At 54.5% G+C, this 18,244-nt stretch overlaps 9 protein-coding genes across 9 annotated transcripts, besides 11 other annotated features; 3 read left to right on the top strand and 6 right to left on the bottom strand.

The window, feature by feature from the left end:
* Nucleotides 1-260: 260 nt before the first annotated feature.
* Nucleotides 261-3,121, bottom strand: EKO05_0002943 (1,2-dihydroxy-3-keto-5-methylthiopentene dioxygenase; the record flags this gene model as incomplete). Its single annotated transcript, XM_038937775.1, has 4 exons — nt 261-520; nt 574-2,496; nt 2,561-2,827; nt 3,028-3,121. The coding sequence occupies 4 exons, from the start codon at nt 3,119-3,121 to the stop codon at nt 261-263; spliced, it is 2,544 nt and encodes an 847-aa protein (XP_038801508.1).
* Nucleotides 2,156-2,255: a tandem repeat.
* Nucleotides 2,162-2,226: a mobile genetic element.
* Nucleotides 2,227-2,259: a tandem repeat.
* Nucleotides 2,328-2,358: a tandem repeat.
* Nucleotides 2,904-3,006: a tandem repeat.
* Nucleotides 3,122-3,435: 314 nt separating the features above from the next.
* Nucleotides 3,436-3,494: a tandem repeat.
* Nucleotides 3,495-3,737: 243 nt separating this feature from the next.
* Nucleotides 3,738-3,795: a tandem repeat.
* A 736-nt stretch (nt 3,796-4,531) lies between these two features.
* On the top strand, nt 4,532-5,127 carry EKO05_0002942 (histone H2A.Z; the record flags this gene model as incomplete). Its single annotated transcript, XM_038938075.1, has 3 exons — nt 4,532-4,547; nt 4,610-4,692; nt 4,804-5,127. The coding sequence occupies 3 exons, from the start codon at nt 4,532-4,534 to the stop codon at nt 5,125-5,127; spliced, it is 423 nt and encodes a 140-aa protein (XP_038801507.1).
* A 492-nt stretch (nt 5,128-5,619) lies between these two features.
* On the bottom strand, nt 5,620-6,483 carry EKO05_0002941 (uncharacterized protein; the record flags this gene model as incomplete). The annotated part of the gene is made up of 1 exon (XM_038945176.1): nt 5,620-6,483. One exon carries the CDS (start codon nt 6,481-6,483, stop codon nt 5,620-5,622), a length of 864 nt encoding a protein of 287 aa, XP_038801506.1.
* Nucleotides 6,175-6,218: a tandem repeat.
* A 359-nt stretch (nt 6,484-6,842) lies between the features above and the next one.
* On the bottom strand, nt 6,843-7,530 carry EKO05_0002940 (Homogentisate 1,2-dioxygenase; the record flags this gene model as incomplete). Its single annotated transcript, XM_038937716.1, has 3 exons — nt 6,843-6,968; nt 7,070-7,441; nt 7,501-7,530. 3 exons carry the CDS (start codon nt 7,528-7,530, stop codon nt 6,843-6,845), a joined length of 528 nt encoding a protein of 175 aa, XP_038801505.1.
* Nucleotides 7,446-7,495: a tandem repeat.
* A 653-nt stretch (nt 7,531-8,183) lies between the features above and the next one.
* EKO05_0002939 (uncharacterized protein) lies at nt 8,184-8,865 on the bottom strand (the record flags this gene model as incomplete). The annotated part of the gene is made up of 2 exons (XM_038938144.1): nt 8,184-8,504; nt 8,554-8,865. 2 exons carry the CDS (start codon nt 8,863-8,865, stop codon nt 8,184-8,186), a joined length of 633 nt encoding a protein of 210 aa, XP_038801504.1.
* A 476-nt stretch (nt 8,866-9,341) lies between these two features.
* Nucleotides 9,342-10,583, top strand: EKO05_0002938 (GDP-mannose transporter into the lumen of the Golgi; the record flags this gene model as incomplete). Its single annotated transcript, XM_038938134.1, has 3 exons — nt 9,342-9,654; nt 9,705-10,088; nt 10,138-10,583. 3 exons carry the CDS (start codon nt 9,342-9,344, stop codon nt 10,581-10,583), a joined length of 1,143 nt encoding a protein of 380 aa, XP_038801503.1.
* A 751-nt stretch (nt 10,584-11,334) lies between these two features.
* On the top strand, nt 11,335-13,635 carry EKO05_0002937 (uncharacterized protein; the record flags this gene model as incomplete). The annotated part of the gene is made up of 1 exon (XM_038938108.2): nt 11,335-13,635. One exon carries the CDS (start codon nt 11,335-11,337, stop codon nt 13,633-13,635), a length of 2,301 nt encoding a protein of 766 aa, XP_038801502.2.
* A 316-nt stretch (nt 13,636-13,951) lies between these two features.
* Nucleotides 13,952-13,972: a tandem repeat.
* Nucleotides 13,973-14,151: 179 nt separating this feature from the next.
* On the bottom strand, nt 14,152-15,921 carry EKO05_0002936 (uncharacterized protein; the record flags this gene model as incomplete). The annotated part of the gene is made up of 1 exon (XM_038945175.1): nt 14,152-15,921. One exon carries the CDS (start codon nt 15,919-15,921, stop codon nt 14,152-14,154), a length of 1,770 nt encoding a protein of 589 aa, XP_038801501.1.
* Nucleotides 14,612-14,644: a tandem repeat.
* Nucleotides 15,922-16,572: 651 nt separating the features above from the next.
* EKO05_0002935 (uncharacterized protein) lies at nt 16,573-17,298 on the bottom strand (the record flags this gene model as incomplete). The annotated part of the gene is made up of 3 exons (XM_038937987.2): nt 16,573-16,796; nt 16,858-17,023; nt 17,071-17,298. 3 exons carry the CDS (start codon nt 17,296-17,298, stop codon nt 16,573-16,575), a joined length of 618 nt encoding a protein of 205 aa, XP_038801500.2.
* Nucleotides 17,299-18,244: the final 946 nt, after the last annotated feature.

Below are 18,244 nucleotides of genomic sequence, written 5' to 3'. Positions count from 1 at the left end.
GCTCCCCACGCGAGCGTAGAGGAGCAAGTCAAAGTGACGGCGGCACGTGGCAGGCCCGAGCGTACAATTACCATATGCATATTCCATCAATCGTCCAGCTACATGATGCCATTCAAGTCCAACATCCAAGAAAAGCGCGGGGTATGATCCAGCTAACAATGCATCGACCAAGAAATGCTGCAGTACGTGATTCAATGTCGGAACAGTGAGTCAAAATGAGATGTGTCCGGATGCGTCCTTGTCACGGGCTTGGGAAGATGCTACCTTGCAAAGACCTTGACGATACCGTCGCCGCCCGCTGAGACAACAAGACGGCCATCTTGGCTCCACACAACGCTGCAGACACCCTCACCACGCATGATGCGGTGAGCAGTGATCTCTTGCGTGCAAATACGCTTGTCGAGTGACCAGAAACGGATCGAGGCGTCGTGACCAGCCGAGACAGCTTCGCGACCGTCCTTGCTGAGGGAGAGGGAAGATATGGCGGACGGGTGAGCCAGCATGCTGTATGTGCATTGTCCTAGTGTAGTGGTCAGCTCAAACGATCCGGTACCACAACGTCATGTCACTTACCAGAGTTTGCATCGAAGAAACGAATGAACTGGTCTTCGTGCCCACTGATAATCACACCCTCTAGACCGCCGCCACTGTTAGACCCTGTAGGCCCATGAATCGCCTCGTCTTCTGAACCGCGTACCGCATCCTGTGCGGTAGGTTCCGTGTTTTGCGAGCTTGTGACCACGGACGTAATACCGGTCGCAGGCGTGCCGTCATAGGTTTCATTGCTGGCCATGCCAATAAGCTCTTCTCCGGTTCGTGTGTCGTAAACCATGATTGATGCGTCCGTAAAGGATACAACAAAGTTCTCCCCGCTCAGCGACAGGGGACTGATGCATGTAGGAGACGGGTGCGTGGCTCGCTCAATCGTATGTACCAGCATGTAGTGGAAGGGCGTCGACGTGGCAACACTTGGCTGAGGCGACGATGGGTAGTTGGAGCCTGATGTGACCGAGTGTCTTCGACTGCCACCGCGCCGTGTGTTGGTCTGCGGCGATACGAGCTGAGGGGGTGCGCTGACCGCCCAGATTTTAATGGTACCGTCCGCAGAACCTGAAGCAAGGAGTATGCGGTCTGGGCCACCGTAGTTGCTGCAGTCTGGCCCAAATACGGATGCGCATGTCGTTGGCAGTACACACACGGTCCAGACAGCATCAGTGTGGCCGTCCAACGTAGCCTTGGGATCAACGCGACCTCTTTCCCAAACACGGATGGTGGCGTCCTGACCACCTGAGAATATCCAGCCATCGCCGGAGACACGGCCGCCCGTTGCAAAGTGTGCAGAAGCAGGACACGCTGCCAGAGATGTTACAGCACCCTCATGGCCCCTGTGTGACCAGAACGAGGCAATGTCCAGGTCGTTGTTCATGCTGTGTTGACTGGCGTAGCTCGCTGGTATGATCCATCTCTTGATCATGCCATCGTCGCCTGCCGTGCAGATCTCAGGCTCGGCTGGACTGCCACCACCTGTGAAGATGACGGTGCGAACGACGTCGAGATGGCCGCGCAGTGCGAATCGAACCTTGAAACTCTGGGGATCTGTCCTCGCACTCGGGGCGACCGCATTCTGGTTTTGTAGTTCGCTACTGGCTTTGCGCTTGTGATCCGTACTCGCTCTTCGACCCTTTGTAACCCTCGGAGGCGATTTTGGCGGGATTTGGCTCGCGTTGGGAAACATTTCCGTGTCAGGTCTCCTCGAAGCTAGACTGTCTTGTGCAATCTCGCTGATGGGCTCCTCGAAGTTCCAGCTTTCCGATTCGTCGACATTGGGCTGGCTGGGACTCCGGCTGACGTCCTCGCGGTTTGGTATCTGGCGGCCATGGTTGTCGTATGTGTGGGTGACCTTCTCTACTTGCTCCTCGGGAACCGAAGAGTAGTGGTGCTGTTGGGGTTGGGCTTGCGATTGCGATTGTTGCTGCTGTTGCCCGAGAAACTCGGGAAGACCAGCGTGCTGAGGCAGTGGCTGCTGTCCAGACGGCTCCCTGGTCATCTGCGGCGCAGCATGCATCTGGGGGTGGTGAGGCAGGTTTTGGTAATCGGAGGTGGCCGGTGACTGATGGTTCGGCACGGAAGCGTTGGGCAGTGTGGGGAGTTGGGACTGCATCTTCTGACGGTGCTGCTGCTGCTGCTGCTGCTGCTGCTGTTGTTGTTGCTGTTGTTGCTGTTGCTGTTGTTGTTGCTGTTGCTGCTGTTGCTGCATGTACATTTCCTCCATGGAAGCGTCGCCGTGATTGAGGAAGCCGGCGCCGTTGCCCAGGCCGTGCATTCCAGGCTGCTGTGGCGGAGGCTGCGGCGGCGGCGTCAGCAGATAGGTAATCTCCTCGACGCATTTTGTGAGGTACAGCTTCGACTTCTCGCGCAGGCCGTCGCGATCGATGTCTGTGCGGTCGAGGAATTCCGAGTCGACATCGAGAAAGGAGTTGTGATGCTTGTTCTGGGCTGTGGAGGGTCAGCTTGGCCTGCAGAGGTAGCGGTGCAGCGCAAGGACAGTCGTTCAACGCACGTTTCGAGGCGCTCTTCTTGCCCTTTGCGTCTTTGGAGTCGTCCGAGGCGTGGGCATCGGCGCCCGTCCTGGTCTTGGCGCGCTCGTTGGTCAGGACGTGCTCCAGCATGCGGATGTGCTTGTTCAACTGGTCGTTCAGCTTCTTTGCGCTGCGCACCTCGCCCTCCTGCTTTGCGATCTTGGCCTTCATCTCGGCACGCTCAATGTCCCAGGCGTTGCGGGCGCGTTCGTGGTTGTGCCATTCGAGTTGCAGGAAGCGCATGACTCCTGCCGCGCTGTTAGCCTGGGTGCGTCGCCGCCGGGTTTCGTGTGCATTGTGTGGGTGAAGTGCATGGTGTGGGTGGTGTGCATCGAGTGCATCGAGTGCATCGAGTGCATCGTGTGCATCGTGTGCATCGTGTGCATCGTGTACATCGTGTGCATCGTGTACATCGTGTGCATCGTGTCCACAGAAGAGGGCATCCTACCCTGCAGCGTGTACTCTGTGCCGGTCGGCGCACTGCCGTCTCCTCCGCCGTTCGCTCCGCCTGCGTTCATGGCCGACGGCGATTGCCATGCCATGGCGGATCTGCTCTGCTGCTGTGTGGCTCCGAGGTGCTGGACGTGCGGTGGGGAGGGCGATGGGGCCTGCGACGTCGGGGGTCGGCCAACACGCGCGATGGGTGTCGAAGCTCAGGACGGGGCTCAGGCGCTCAGTTCCCAGGACGGGGCAGGGAGCTTGGATACTCTGTCGAGAGCAGAACCGCGCGGCCGGGCGAGTGGTGCAAGAACAGAAACAGGGCTGGGACTGCGATACAGCGGCCTATGTCCGAGGTCGAGATAGCGCACTCATGCCGCAAAGTAGCCGGAGAGTGTGCAGGCCGCAAAATCCAGGAGCTGTTGCTGTTGCTGTGGCTGTTGCTGTGGCTGTTGCTGTGGCTGTGGCTGTTGCTGTCAGTTCTGGCCTCTCTCTCAAGTCTGCGCTAGACCGCAAAGTGCTTAGCAGCCGTCGCTGGAGCTCTGCCGACCTGCGTCTCAGCATCGTCGCTGTGTGACCACGCAGCTTTCTGGACCAGCAGCTCACCAGCCCAAGGCACTTGGGTGAGTCCAGGTAGACTCCAGGCAGACTCCATCCGTCCGTGCCTTCTCGACCGTTGCTTGGCCCCTCAACGCCTCGCTGTCGCAAGCACAGGCGTGGCACTGCTCACTGCTCACTGCTCACTGCTCACTGCTCACTGCTCACTGCTCGCTGCTCAGTATCAACATCCTCTCCCGTCACTCACAGACGAAGCTCATGGAAGCACACGGCGCCCACAGCTCTCATCCAGTAGAACAACACCAGACGGTAAGCCACAACGTCCACATCTCGCTTCTCACTTCTTCTCTCTGCCGTTGTCCACGCATTCTTTCTGTCCTGCCAGTCCTGGTCATGTCAAGCCCACAGACACCTCACGTTTTCAGTCTGGGTGCCTCAGTCGCCATCTACAAAATCTAGACTCCAAAGTCACGACACTTTGTTTCATTTTCCCAGACCTGTCCTACTCCTTTTCCACTGTACTCCACGCCGTCGTTGCGCCTTCATGGCCTCTACGCCATGGCGCCAAGCTCACTCGCCACCGCCTCTTCTGCCTACCAACACACAGATCCAGCGTAGGCAGCAACCCGAGCAGTCTGCTACAAGGCCAGCCATGGCATGCACAACGCCCGACTTTGCCTTGCTCGCCACCGCTCCTTGTTACACAGAACCATCGGCTCGTGCACAAGAGCGCTGAGCGCTGCAGCGCACGGACCTCCTTCCTTCCTATTCGGCTAGACGCGCCTACAACAACAACTTCTAGCTTCCCTGTCCAAGCCTTTGCCTATCCACGACACCAACCACCCCTCTCCCGCCAGCGTCACCATATCGCCCACGCCCCCAAACTCCCGGAACTCGGTCGCGCAACCCTATCCATTCTATTCATATCGGCATTTCTACCGGTCTAGCTCTTGAAAATGCCAGGCGGCAAAGGTACGCGCGTCGCCCAGCACCTCGCGTCATCGGAATCTTGCAAGGGCTGACGACGCGTACAGGAAAGACGGGAGGCAAGACAGGTGGAAAGGGTGACTCGCACGTCAAGACGTCCAAATCGCACTCCGCCAAAGCCGGTCTCCAAGTCAGTAGCAGCCCAAATTCACCCTTTGCAATGCCCAATCGCACTACCCCGCGCCCTGCACCTTCGCATTCACTTTTCATGACGGTCCGCTGACTTTGCATCTTCTTGCAGTTCCCCTGCGGTCGTATAAAGCGTCATCTCCGCACCATCACGCGCCAGAAGACGCGCATCGGCGCAAAGGCCTCCATCTACTTGACCGCCGTCCTCGAGTACCTTACCGCTGAAGTGCTTGAACTCGCCGGCAACGCCGCCAAGGATCTCAAGGTCAAGCGCATCACCCCGCGCCATCTCCAGCTCGCCATCCGCGGTGACGAAGAACTCGACACGCTTATTCGCGCGACGATTGCCTTTGGAGGTGTCTTGCCACACATCAACCGCGCGCTGCTGTTGAAGGTGGAGCAGAAGAAGAAAGGTGTCAAGCCTGCGGACGCCTAAGTCACGAGAATATGACTCATGCGCAGTGACATGCTGCTAGGCAACGAAGCATCTGATCGGGCAAGGGGAATGGGAGGTTGGATTGTAATTGCGACTGACACAATCTTTCTTTTGTGCTTTGTTCGGCACCTCTTTCGTTGAGGGCACCGCATGGCAAAGGCAACACCAGTCTTGAATTGCTGTGTATGCGACTACGGAATGTTGAGATAGGGTTTTATCGCGCCAGGCGTGTGTGGTTAGGTGTTTTGGTCAGGATTACTCGGTTTTTACGATATGTAGCAACACTCGATCTTTTTTTCCGAGCCTCGCGCAGTCCAACACACGCCTGCCTGTCTGTGCGTCCGTGGCACAGGAGATCATCTGACGACCGGCATGCTACCTACGCCTGGGACTGTCAAACAGCACGAACGCGCACAACGTGCAACAGGGAGCAGGCAAGTTGTCTACAGGCCCGATGGAGCTGCGAAGCGCGCACACTCAAATTCGACTCACTCAAACATCCACCCTAAACCTGCTTTCCTCCCGTTCCAACACCCTCTCCACCCCAAAGCCACTCCCTCTCGGCCCCCTCCCACTGAACCTGCCTCTGGCCTGCTCCCTTTCTCCATCGTCGCTCACCTCAATTTTGACTTCAACCTCCCTCCGCCCATCTCCGAAGACCTCGCCCCTAGGCGCCACCTCGTCCAGCGTCAACTCCGAGGCAAGTTGCCTCCACTGACCCCTCTGCTTCACGCACGCCGTGACATGACCCCGCCTCACGCCGTCGCCAAAACACATCGCCACAACGCTACTCACCACATCGCCAAACCGCATCGTTCCAGGCACAGCGGCGCACAGCGTCTCGTCCCGCGCAGCGTACGGCGCGCGCATGCGCATGCGGATGTGCAGATGCGTCAGCGCCGGCAGCAGCAGCAATTCGTCGGCGCGCAGCTCGGCGGCCGTGTCGCGCGGGAGGTTGACAGAAGCGCGTTGCACGTCTGGAGTACTGTGGCGGGGTGGATGGCGCGCTCGTGCGGGTACGAAGCGGGGGAGGCGGTGGGGTTCGCTGTCGTCGATGTCGTATTCGTCGTCGTCGTCATCGTCGTCATCGTGACCGAGCATGTACGTGTCGAACTCCCACTCCGACAATGAGGTCGTGCTTGGAGGTGTGGACAGGTCGCTAGAGCGGAGGTGCTTGGGGTACGTCGGCTGTTGGCGAGGCTCGCGGGGGCGGTGGTGTGTAGATGTCGGTAGCCCCTGTGGCTCAGGTAGCGACGGAACTCGAGCTCGTGGATGCCGGTGGCGGGACCTGGTGTTGAGTAGTGAATGCATGTCCGGGAGCGGGTCGCGGCCCCAGGGCAACGGACGACCAAACATGGTAAATGGCGTGTGTTGATCGAGAGCAGAAGGAACGAGATGAGAAAGATAGGGAGGGTTTTTTTCGAGGGGATATATGAGGGGCGCTCGACGTTACACGTTGTCTCTTTCTAAGCATGCTTGTTGCGCAAACCGGACGTCCCGCAAACTCGCGCTGCAGGCTTGTTTGCTACTTCGTGCATGGCTGTGTGACTCGGTGCGCATCGACGCATGGAGGCCTTGAGTCGAAGATCGGAAAGGAGACGCTTACTCGAGAGAAATCAACGTGACGTGAGAATCAATGGAGGCTTGACAGATGCCTACTTTTGCTCGTTTGTTCATATGCACATGAAGTCGTTACTTTACCCTCCCCGACGCACTCACGCAGCAAGGCCCTGTCGCGAGCTGAGGTACTCCTTACGGTAGTGGTTCGCATCCGTCTCCTCACTCCTGTTCAACGGGGTCCACTTGGGCTCTTCCTTGAAGAGCCGCATAGCCTTGATATACTGCCACATCATCAGCCTTCGACTCGCGCACATCCAACCATGCAGAGACAATTGTGCCAAAAAGAGAGGGGAAAAAGGAGAAAGAAAAGGGGAAAACTCACATTCTTCTCATCCGTAGTAAACCGATGATAAATGCCCGCAGGCAGCACAATCAAATCTCCCTTCTCGAGCCAAATTCGCACCCAATCATCCCCCTCGCTGCGCACGTCGAAGAACCCTGCGCCATCGAGGATATACCGGATCTCCTCGTCCTCGTGCAGGTGCTCGTGGAAGAAGCTCTTCACTTTCTCCTCGTACACGTCGCCCATGCTCTGCGGTGATACGGTGATTTCGTCGCGGTTCTTGTAGTTGCGGGCCGATGCGAGCGCGTCGACTTCTGAGGGGGCTGTTATGTGCTGGTAGAGTACGCCCAGGTTGGAAAGGTAGTCTGCGGGGACGCTGCGCCCGGAGTCGTGCGGGAGGCGTTGGTCGCCCTGCGGTTGGTTAGTCGCGGGTGCCGGGTGGGCGGTGGTGGGTGAGTGGGTAGTTGTACATCGATGTTGTCGAACCAGTAGGCTTTCATATTGAGAGTGTGAGTTGGGGTGAGTAGGAGAAGGTGAGTATTTCGATTGAGAGTATTGGTAGCGGTTGATGCTTTGCGGGGTTGGATAGCAATGTTGGGCTTGTTAACACCAAAAAGTGTTTGAGGATTGCGCGATGCCAATGACGCCATCCATGGGCCGCGGGCCAATCGCTGCCTTTGGCTTGAACGGCTATCCTTGCGGCTGCCTACCATCTCGGCACGTTGTTGTAGATACATTCATTCACTCAGAGAGTATGTATAAAAAGGATAATACATATCTTGGTAGGGCGGAACATGGTCAATTTGCAGGCACAGATAACCACGTGGAACATACTTTCAGCAGACGCTGTTCCGTTTATTAGAAATGGTCTAACTCCGCGACTCGAATCTGATGTTGTCTGCGTGCTTACTGAATGCGAAGTTTCTGCTTGAGCTTGACCCAGCCTTTTTACGTGCTTATGGACAAACGCTTCCAGCTTGCTGATATTGGATCAGTCTTCCGGCTGACTGCAGCGCAGTTTGGGCAAGCCGCTCATCTCTGCTGTGCCAACGTCGACAAACGTTTGCCTTAATCATCTTTAGCTAGGCAGGAGAAGAGTCGGAAGCTGGGCATGGGTTCGGCACATCGACCTCTACGATGGAACGCTCCCATCTCAATCCCAGTCATCGTCGTTTTCATCGTCATACTTGACGGCAATCTTACTCCGTTGTTTGCGCTCCTCTTCGTCTTCCTTGGTGACTTTTGTTCTTGCAAAAACACCGGCTCGGATCAATCGTGCCTCCAAGTCCCTGACAGTGAAGTTGTCTGGTGACCGCCCGAGTCCTTCGAAGCCAACAATGCGATCAGCACCAATGCCATCAATGAACGCAATGACACATGGAAGCACTTGAACGCCTAATCTTGTGACTAGAAAGGGGCAGTTGTCGACGTTGATCTTCAGTATGCGAGCTTCGTAGTGAGAAGGCGCAAGCGACTTGGTATGATCAGGACGGTAGTGTCTTAGAGTTCATTTCAACACTCACCTCGAGATGGGTGTCCATGATGCGGCAACGGTTGAAGTCCGGCTTGAAGAAATGCACAACACAATTTTTCGTGCTGGTCGTGATGTTCATCAGAGCTTTCTCGTCTTTGATCTCCGAATACGTGCCATGCTCGCTAGCCTTGAGCCGCCGGGCCTTGTCGAATTCGTCATGGAGCTGTTGTATGCGTTGTGCTCGAAAAGCATCCAGTTCTGAATCGTCCTCGAGCTGGGCAATCAAATCATCCTCGTCTGACTCGTCGTTCTTGGCAGCGCGGTCGATGACCGAGGCCACTTTTGAGTCCAGTTGGGACATGTTGTTTCTTTTGGGCTGATATCACAAGCGAAGTGAGGGGAGTGTACAGTAAAGTTAGCTGTGAAACCCTGGATTCAGCGAGGGACTAGCGCGCGTCACGTGCAGTGTGCTTCATTCTCCTATTTCACAACCAAGCATCGATCTAGTAATTACAAACTGTTGAGCAGCGCAAGGCCTGAGGACAGATCTTGCCCTCTAACGGGAAAAGGAGATTGTTAGCCGTTATGCAGGGCCGCTGACGGCCAGTTACGAGCGTTGCTGGTGTAGGTTAATTTAAGCCAGGGGTGCTCCACTTTTCGTACGCGTCCTTGCGGCTTGCGCATCACCATCGAGTACCGGTAACTCCTTCTCCGTTCTGTCCTTTTCTCAGCACTACCACCCCCCGCCCTGCGATCAGAGATCACCACCAGTCCGCCGCCTCTGGACCGTCAATTCGCTACGACAAGCCGCGCGCATCCCCCTCACACTAAATTGCCATGGCCGACGACAAGAAGAGCGATGACTACGGCATGAGCTCTGCGAAGGGCTCCCGTGCGCCATCGCCGGTGACCCGCTCCTCCAAGGGCAGCTCCTCGATCACAGAGAACCCCGTCGTCGCCATCCTGTCGTACTGTGGCTCCTCGATCCTCATGACAGTGACGAACAAATACGTCTTGTCCGGCCGCGACTTCAACCTCAACTTCTTCTTGCTCTGCGTGCAGTCTGTCGTCTGTGTTGTTGCCATCTCCTTCTGCAAGGCCTCGGGAATCATCACCTACCGCGACTTCAATACTGATGAGGCCAAGAAATGTACGTGGAAGCATGTGTCTGAAGAAGACACCGTGGGCTAACACCGGCAGGGTTCCCCATCGCCCTTCTTCTGATTGGTATGATCTACACGAGCACCTGGGCGCTCAAATTCCTCTCGATTCCCGTCTACACCATCTTCAAGAACCTGACCATCATCCTGATCGCATACGGCGAGGTGCTCTGGTTCGGCGGCTCCGTCACCCCTATGGCCCTCTTTTCCTTCGGTTTGATGGTCCTCAGCTCCATCATTGCAGCTTGGGCAGACATTCAGCATGCGCTCTCCAGCATGGGACACGCCACGGAGGCCGCGAGTGAGGCAGTCTCCACTCTGCACGCCGGCTACCTGTGGATGATGTTCAACTGCATCTGCAGTGCAACATTCGTCCTGTGCATGAGGAAGCGCATCAAGCTCACCAACTTCAAGGACTTCGATAGTAGGTTCTAAATCTGCAACAGGCCGCAAGATTCGCTAATCGTTTCCAGCCATGTACTACAACAACCTCTTGACCATCCCCATCCTCCTGATCGCGTCCATCCTCGTCGAAGACTGGTCCCCTGCGAACATCCAGAAGAACTTCCCCGCCGACCAGCGCAACGCGGTCATCTTCGTCATGGTCCTGTCCGGTCTATCTTCCGTCTTCATCTCCTACACTTCCGCTTGGGCTGTCCGTGTTACAACCTCAACGACATACTCCATGGTCGGTGCTCTCAACAAGCTCCCTATCGCACTCAGCGGCTTGGTGTTTTTCGATGCGCCCGTCACATTTGGCAGCGTTTCCGCCATCTTCGTCGGTTTCGTCAGTGGTATCGTCTACGCTCTCGCCAAGGTGCGGCAGAACGCCGCGGCCAAGGCCAAGTCTGTGCTCCCTGTCTCAAATGTGCCAGTCAGCTCCAGCAGCCAGAGTATGCGCGATGGCCTCAAGGCGTAAAATACCTCTAAATGCAATGTAAGATTCAAACGAGGCGAATGCGGGCTTTCGACACTGCTCTATTACAGCTGTGGCACTGTTGGATTGAATCCGGCATTATTTTTTGGTGGTCATTAGGGTTTCTGTTCGGCCTCTGTTCATGTACGGCTTACGCATAAGCATTTGACAACCACAATTAGCATCTTTTAGAGTGGGCAGGCGTTTGTGAGAAAGGATGTTCAACAGCATCTTTGAGCAGGTGTTTTCATGACCGAGACATAAACCTCTGTCTGTGCGGCAGCGCAACTGATGTTTCAGAATAATCGAATTACGATCCTTTCTTTTTGATGGCTAATCGAGCTTTGTCCTTGAGAATCACCTAGTTTTACCAATCGCTTGTATTGAATGGTTGGTCTTTGAAGGCTTGTTCAGGTCCTGTAGGTCGCTTCCGTGTGGTCCTTGTTCGCACCCTTCAACTACAATATTACTAGCACTCTTTATTCGACACCTCCTGGAGACTCAGATATGCACAATGTCATTGTCTCACATCTACTGATCACGGAAAGGAAGAGGATTTGAAACCTGAGGCGCGTTGTTTGCCTCTGCTCTTGATACTGCGCATATACGCCATGGGTCTAAAGTTCTTGTAAGACATTGAACTGTTATACTTCTAACACAAATATTCACACTCCTCTACTGACAAGCTTCGATCTATGCTGACCTATCTCGATCACTACATTGACATACTGCCAGAACTCACGCCTCTCCAGAAATGGCAGTCAAGGACAAGCGTCATGCATTCGAGAAGTGGAAAAAGCCGGGGAAAAAGAGCAAACCTGGTGATGGGCGGTACATCGAGCTCACAAGTATGAGAGCTGCTACTGCGCTCACTCCTGCAGACGATGGAGAAGCACGACCCCCATTACCACCCACACCATCGCTTCCACCACCGCCCCCATCGCCTCACAGGACGGCGTTCGCAGAGCTTATGAACGAAGTACGGGCGGACGCGAAAGACGCTCCAAAAGTTCAAACGTCAAATGAAAGTAAAACATTACCACAGGGGAAAGCCACGTCCCAACCAAAGCATGCGGGACGAAAGCCACAAGCACCAACCCAGCCAGTCGCCGACGGCCGTACGAACGACAAGCAAGATGAGCTTGACAAGCGTGGGGAAGGCATTGGAGGTGCCGGCAACACCTTAACTACCGCCGTGTCTTTATGTAAGAAACAACACGCTGGCCTTGTCTGCCACTGGTCAGACTCTGATCCTATCAACCGCAAAGGGAATTGGCGCCTGGAAAAGTTTGATTACCAAGAAAACACTGCCATATTCAACAATGGAGTGGAGGACCACAAACAATGTGTTCCCTCAAAACCCATAGATCTTGTGAGCGAGCTGGCAGCGCGTGTGGTTCAGGAATTCGAACGACGTCAGCACAAGAAGAGTCCGCTGTTTGACAGAGTTTTCCGTGTGCTGAGCGAATTGTATGTTCAGTTAATGGGTGATATGGACGGACATAACGAAAAAGGGAAGAAGAGCAAGGACGAAAGCAGCGAAAAGGGTGAGAAGGGTGCAAAGACTGTTGGGAGGACTGCGAATCCAGCAAGAAGAGAGGCCGAAGTATCCCGGCTCCGCAAGTTGATGGAAGAGCAAGCTCAGTCCAGGGCTGCCGACCAGAAGAGGAGAGAAAGAAAAGCAATTGAGCAAACGCAAGCGCAAAGGGCTGCCCAAGGCACGAGTGCACTTGACGCTTTGTCAAACACAAGGGTCGATCTTGACACTTCAAAACGCGGAGGTCGAAGGCCAGAGGAGTACGATAGATCTTCAAAGCTTCAGACCAAGAGCGATCTGGCCATGACACAGGCAAATAAGTCTAAGCACGAAAAAGAACCCAAAGCGAAATGTGGGAAGTCAAACCAAAAAAAGGCCGTAGCCAAACCGCATCTGACTGAGGCAGAGCGAGAGGCGCTACGTCGCATCAAGGCTGCTCAGAAACAAGAGGCCAAAAAATCGGAACAAGCAGAGAGAGAGGTAGAGAAGAGAATGTTACGGCTAGCTGCGGATGAGGAGAGGGCAGGAGGAATGATCGAAGAGGACGAAACAGACGATGCTCTCGCGGACACCATCGAAGAGGCTCTTCAAGACCTCTTCCCCCAAACCCTTCCAAGCAACAAGCGACCCTTGAAACCCACGCAGAAAAATTCTACAAGAACAATGCGACCAGCTATCGAGTCTGCGACCAATGGCCCTGATGACCGAATCTCCCCACCTCCGGCAAAGAAACAGAAGAGGGTCACCAAGGGACGCGCACGCCCTGTCATTGAAGATTCGTCTGAAGAATCAGACAACGTGAATGCACCCAAGGCTAGCACGAAAGCTGACGAGATGGAAAAGCCTAAGGAGATGCCGAGAGCGAAAGTTTCGTTGGCAAACTATCTTAAAGCTAAAACTGCCGCCACAGCTGACGCGAAGATTGTTGATCAGACCGAGAGGGCAGATACAAAGCACATCAAGACACATAAGTCGAAGGCCTTCATCACAGATAGTGATCTCGAAGACGACGAAGTGAGCAATGTGCAACTACTCACAGACAAGCTAAACGGAAAGGTAGTAAGTGTCGAGACCACTAGCACAGGAAAAGTTACAACTACCACAGAACAGGATGGCAACATTGTTGAAGAGGTCATCGAAACTACCACAGTCGCCGTACGAGCCGGGCAGGAAGATGGCTCTACCAACCGCACAGAGGTGACCGAGACGACAGTAGTCACCAGCGACTCTTCCGAGCAGGGAGACATTACCGTAGAGCATGCTACCCGTGCCCAGGCCGTCTCTGTACTTACGGTTCCAGAGCAAGAGCTGTCCCGCGACTCGCCACCTCCATCACCAGAGCGCAAGTTACAAGTCGACTTCGATGCATTCATGAACGCACAAGGTATCGACTTCACCATCAGTGCTCCTTCTAATCCAAACACTCTGGCAGCCGATGTGACTCCATCCCCCCATAAAAGGAAACTCGAAGTAGATTCCAGGCACCAAGAACCCCCTCCCTCGCCAAAAAAAACGTAAGCTCACAGATTATTCACTCACCCCAACGGAATCCGAACAAGCGTGGAGTCCTAGTCCTCCAACACCGCCATGTGCAGTGCTAGTGACGTATTCGGACTTTTCGTTTTCAGGCAAGAAGTGCAAAGTGTCCTTGGCTGAGGAAGACGGAGATGTGTTGATCAGCCCCCGTGGAACTGAGTGGGTAGAGGGAGTGGAGTTCGGTGATGATGTCAGCAGTATCTCAAAGCAGGGCGGCGGCTATGAGGAAGGTGCGGAGGCGGAGATGGAGGAAGAGGCAAGTGTAGGTGAGGCAGGGGATGCTATAATGGAAGAGAACGATGATGATGATGATTATGATTCTCTGTTTGGCTCGCCGAAGGGTGAGTCAGGTAAAGAAATCTGAGTATTCAGCGCTTACAGGCTTGAGTTCCGAGATAGACGAAATAAACGCGAGTAAGATTTTTAGATAATTTTCTACCAGTATATTCACAATCCCTTCAACTCCACCTCTCCCATCTCGCGAACATCCAGCTTCCTTTACATACCACCACCAACAGTCTCACCATCCCAAGTCCTCCTCCTAAACATCTTGACCGGCGTGGCAGCGTTCTCGCACACGTTCGTGGGAGAAACACAGATGCCCTTTCCGCAGCACGTGTTGATGGCGCACACCTGACCAGTAGCGCAGTCCGATTGGACAGTGCATTTCGGGCTGCTGCACGGCGTGGAGCCCTTAATGCAGACACCCTTTCCGGTAGAGGTAGCAGCGCAAAGACAGCTGTTGCCGTTTCCGCAGTATATGTACTTGGAGCATTTGGACTCTACGCAGCTGGGTGTCTCGGGGATTGCGGGCTTCTCGCATTTGCCCGCACTGCAGGTCTCGCCCGTTCCACAGGTGTTGCCGCAGGTGCCGCAGTTGCTTGTGTCGGCCTGGAGGTCCCTGCATGTGTCTGGGGTCGTGCCGCAGAGGGAGGTCGAGCCGGAACAGGGGCAGACGGTGGCCGTGGCCGTGGCCGTGGCTGTGACTGTGACAGAGGGAGTGACAGTCTCGGTGGTCGCAGGTACGATAGTATATACAATTTCAGTCAGTTGCGTGGTCGTGGTGAAGAGCATGGCCTCAGTGATGTATGCAGCCTCAGTCAGAGTAGTGGTAGTGGTGACCTGGGCAGTAGCTGATACCAGTCCCAAGCAGCCGCATGCTGCAGATACGGTGTCACAGCCGAATTTCTGGACAGCCGTAGGAGCAGTATCGCAAGACGGGGCTGGGGTAGGGGTGGGAGTAAGGGTGGGAGATGGAGTGTAGATGTCGGAGAAGATCTCGCTAGAGGTGATGATCCCGCTTGAGTAGTAGACAGAAGAGTAGATAGACTCCTCAGGGTACTCAGAGTAGCTTGAGAATGTGGGGTACGCAAGCGAAGAGCTGATCTGCTCGTAAACGCTCGAGGTCAGTGGGTAAGCCTCAGGAGTAGACTCCGAGTACGACTCGAGAGAGGAAGCGGAGTAGTACTGGGAAGATGACTCCTCGTATGCGGCCGAAGACGCCTCAGGGTAGGCATTGTAGTAGACAGAGGAGTAAACACCCGGAGTAGAAGCAGGGTATGGAGCAGAGCTCGACACCTGGAAGTATTGCGAGGATATTGCAGAGTAGCCCTCGGCAGTAGACTCGGGGTAGGTAGAAGCTGAAGATTCACCGTAGATAGGGCTAGGTGAATACGCAGCCTGGGAAGATCTAGAAGCGTAGTAATCGGCCTGAGCGCTGGAAGCGGCGGCAGGCTGCGAAGTACCATAGGCAGCCGTAGCATGTTGGCTAGAAGTGCAGGATGTGGAAGCCTTGACTGGAGTAGGGGTAGTCGAGGTCTTGCTCTTGGTACAGGTGGTGGAGGTCTGGACAGGCGTAGGAGTAGTTGTGATCTTGCTCTTGGTGCAGGAGGTCGACTGGGCTTCAAGGCCACGACGAGCGATCTCGGTGGTGCAAGAATAGACCGTGTTTGACTCCGTGAAAGTAGTGGTAGCAGTGGCGGTAGGAGCCGTTTCCGTTACAGTGCCACTACTCACAGTGTCGGTCTGAGTAGTGGTCATGCTGAGCGTGACCTGGCTGGGGATGGTGATCGTTGTGGTCTCCGTGGCGGTGACAGACTCAACAACAGTGTCGGTAACAGTGCCGACGCTGAGGATGGATGAGCAGTAAGTCTTGCCGTCGTCAGCTTGGAAGAGTGCAGCCACGTCCGCAACGTGCTCGCATTCAGGCACCAGTTGCGCAACAGCCGCACCAGCCGAAGCCAACAGTATGAGAGACCGGGGAAACATTATAATTAAAATATTAAGTATAAGGATAACGAGATGATCACCTAAAGAGTGGAGGTGTCTTGACGATAGCGATTGACTTGGAGCTGGACAGCTAAAGAACGAATGCCGCACACTGTGCAATGGAGAGGCTTACCTCCTCTTCATATACTCACAGCCCAAGGGTCTTCTGTGCGGCCTCATACCATGAGCGCCTTGTCCGTGCATTTTGGCTGGGCTTGAAGCTGGCGGTCCACTGTTCACGATAGACCCATCTTCAGCTCTGGACTTTAGGTTGTGGAGATTGGATTTGGCGGGATTGCCGACACGCCGTGCCTTATCCGGTATAGTTGCATCCACTTTGCGTGCATCCGGGGGAATTTCGATTCAAGATCTTGCGTTAGGGTCTCTGGTCATGCTACCTTGTTCATAGACTGTGCTTTTTGGTGTCGACTGGTAGAAAGGGAGACGGCAAACGGTGGCTGATGTTCTCGCCATACCCCTGCGCTTTCCACTTGCGGTTGGTCTCGCAGAACTTCACACTTGAGTCAAGTCAAAACGCAGCATAACTCTTCCTCCACTTCATAACCCGCCATTATTTTCCTTCCTCTTCCGTGCACGTCAGTGAAAGCGCAAGGCTCCACCTGTCAGACGAGGGTGAGCGACAACAAGGATCTACCAGCTGACTACACCACCCTGCGTCAAAGGCTTCACAGATTTTGGAGCCTTGAGCCACGGGTGGTCAAGCAGCTGCTTCGCGGTCATGCGGTCTTCAGGCTCCCATTGCAGCATACATCGCACAAATGCCAAGAACTCGTGTTGTTCCTGACCGACCAAAGTTTTCTCGCAGCTCTCCAAGCTTAAGCCTTCCGGAACGGGAACATCGCCTTTTATCTGACCTGGAAGAAGCCAGTCAGCTCCACATCAACAAGGGGTGTGGGATGCGACGGAAATGCTTACCTTCGTCGTTGAAGAACTCCTTGCTGCGCAGGCCTCGCTTGAGCAGATCCAGGGGAGGTGGTCCAAACATCGCAACCACTTCTGCGAGGTGGGCTGCGGTCTTATACCCACTACCGTCTGGGTGCTTGCCGTGAAACAAATGTTTATCTTCGTATATATCCCAGATCTGTTTTGGGTCAGCGTCGTTTCTCAAGTATTTAGGACGATGCTCACCATGACGCCGACATTCCAAATATCTGCGGGATAACTCCACTGCGCAGCCAGCATCACCTCAGGGCAACGATAGATGCCAGGCTGTGCATCGTGTGTTTGTTCTTCGTCACCTCGAACTGCGGCTCCAAAATCACTGAGTACCACAAGTCCCCAACGATCAGGGACGCCGAATGTGCGAGATGCATATACTGGTGCGTCACCAAACTTACGAGGAGCGGGATACCGCATCTCTCCTTCAACAAATCCCTCAAGTACCTCTGTGTCATCGAACTCTATGAGGACGTTTCCGGCCTTGATGTCTGATCCCTGATCAGTGGCTTGATCACGAAGACCAGCAGAGATTGACTGACCTGTATGTATCAAGTTGCACTCGGTGTGAATATAGTCCAGTGCGCGGAGTATTTAGATCAGTGTCAGTCGTAGTAGCTCTGGTGAGAGTCGATGGGTAGTGTTGCAGTTCAAAACATCCCTGAAACTGCCCCACATGGGCCTCTGAATGAGACATTGGTGATCGCCTCCGACTCTTGCTATTTTGAATGTGTCTAAGGCGCTTCTGACATGTCGATACCCTGGATGCGAAGTATTTCCCTGTTCGAGACGATTGTAGATCTCGAACTCATCGTTCTCTTGGGGTGCCCTGCAATACACCTTCAGAGCAGTGTACGAACGATTCCTAGCATCAGTCAGCATCAATCTCAGAGACACAAATGTGAAACTACATACGATAGATCGCGAGCCAGCCAGACTGTGGAAGTGACGCCATAGCCCAGCTTGCCAACGACCTGATACCGAGAGTCAAAAGTCTCGCCGATCTTCACAGGATAGAACACACCGTTCCGGTAGTGATCAAGCGTTTCTTCCTCAAGAAGGTACTCGTCGCTGATGATCTCGAAGCCAGTGGTGGGAAATTTGAGCTCTGGCCATGGAGCCCTGCGAAACAAGGCCCTCGCAGATCTGAGGATGGAAACCATCAAGGTACCTAGTACTATGATAGACTCAAGAGAAGTGCGCGCTGTTGTGGTAGCTTGGAAGCGATAGAAACCTAGTGTCAATTGTTAGAAAGTGCGTACTTTCTCGACAAGGAAGCGACCATGTACTCAGCTTACTAATGTGCGCACACCCTTTCACTTCACTGAACAACTTCAACCCCAAATTATACTATTTAATGCGCAGC

This window comes from Ascochyta rabiei, chromosome 4 (assembly GCF_004011695.2).
Source record: "Ascochyta rabiei chromosome 4, complete sequence".
NCBI classification, from domain to species: domain Eukaryota; kingdom Fungi; phylum Ascomycota; class Dothideomycetes; order Pleosporales; family Didymellaceae; genus Ascochyta; species Ascochyta rabiei.
The sequence above is the reverse complement of the archived record's forward strand: the minus strand, read 5'-3'. Positions and strand labels throughout refer to the sequence as shown.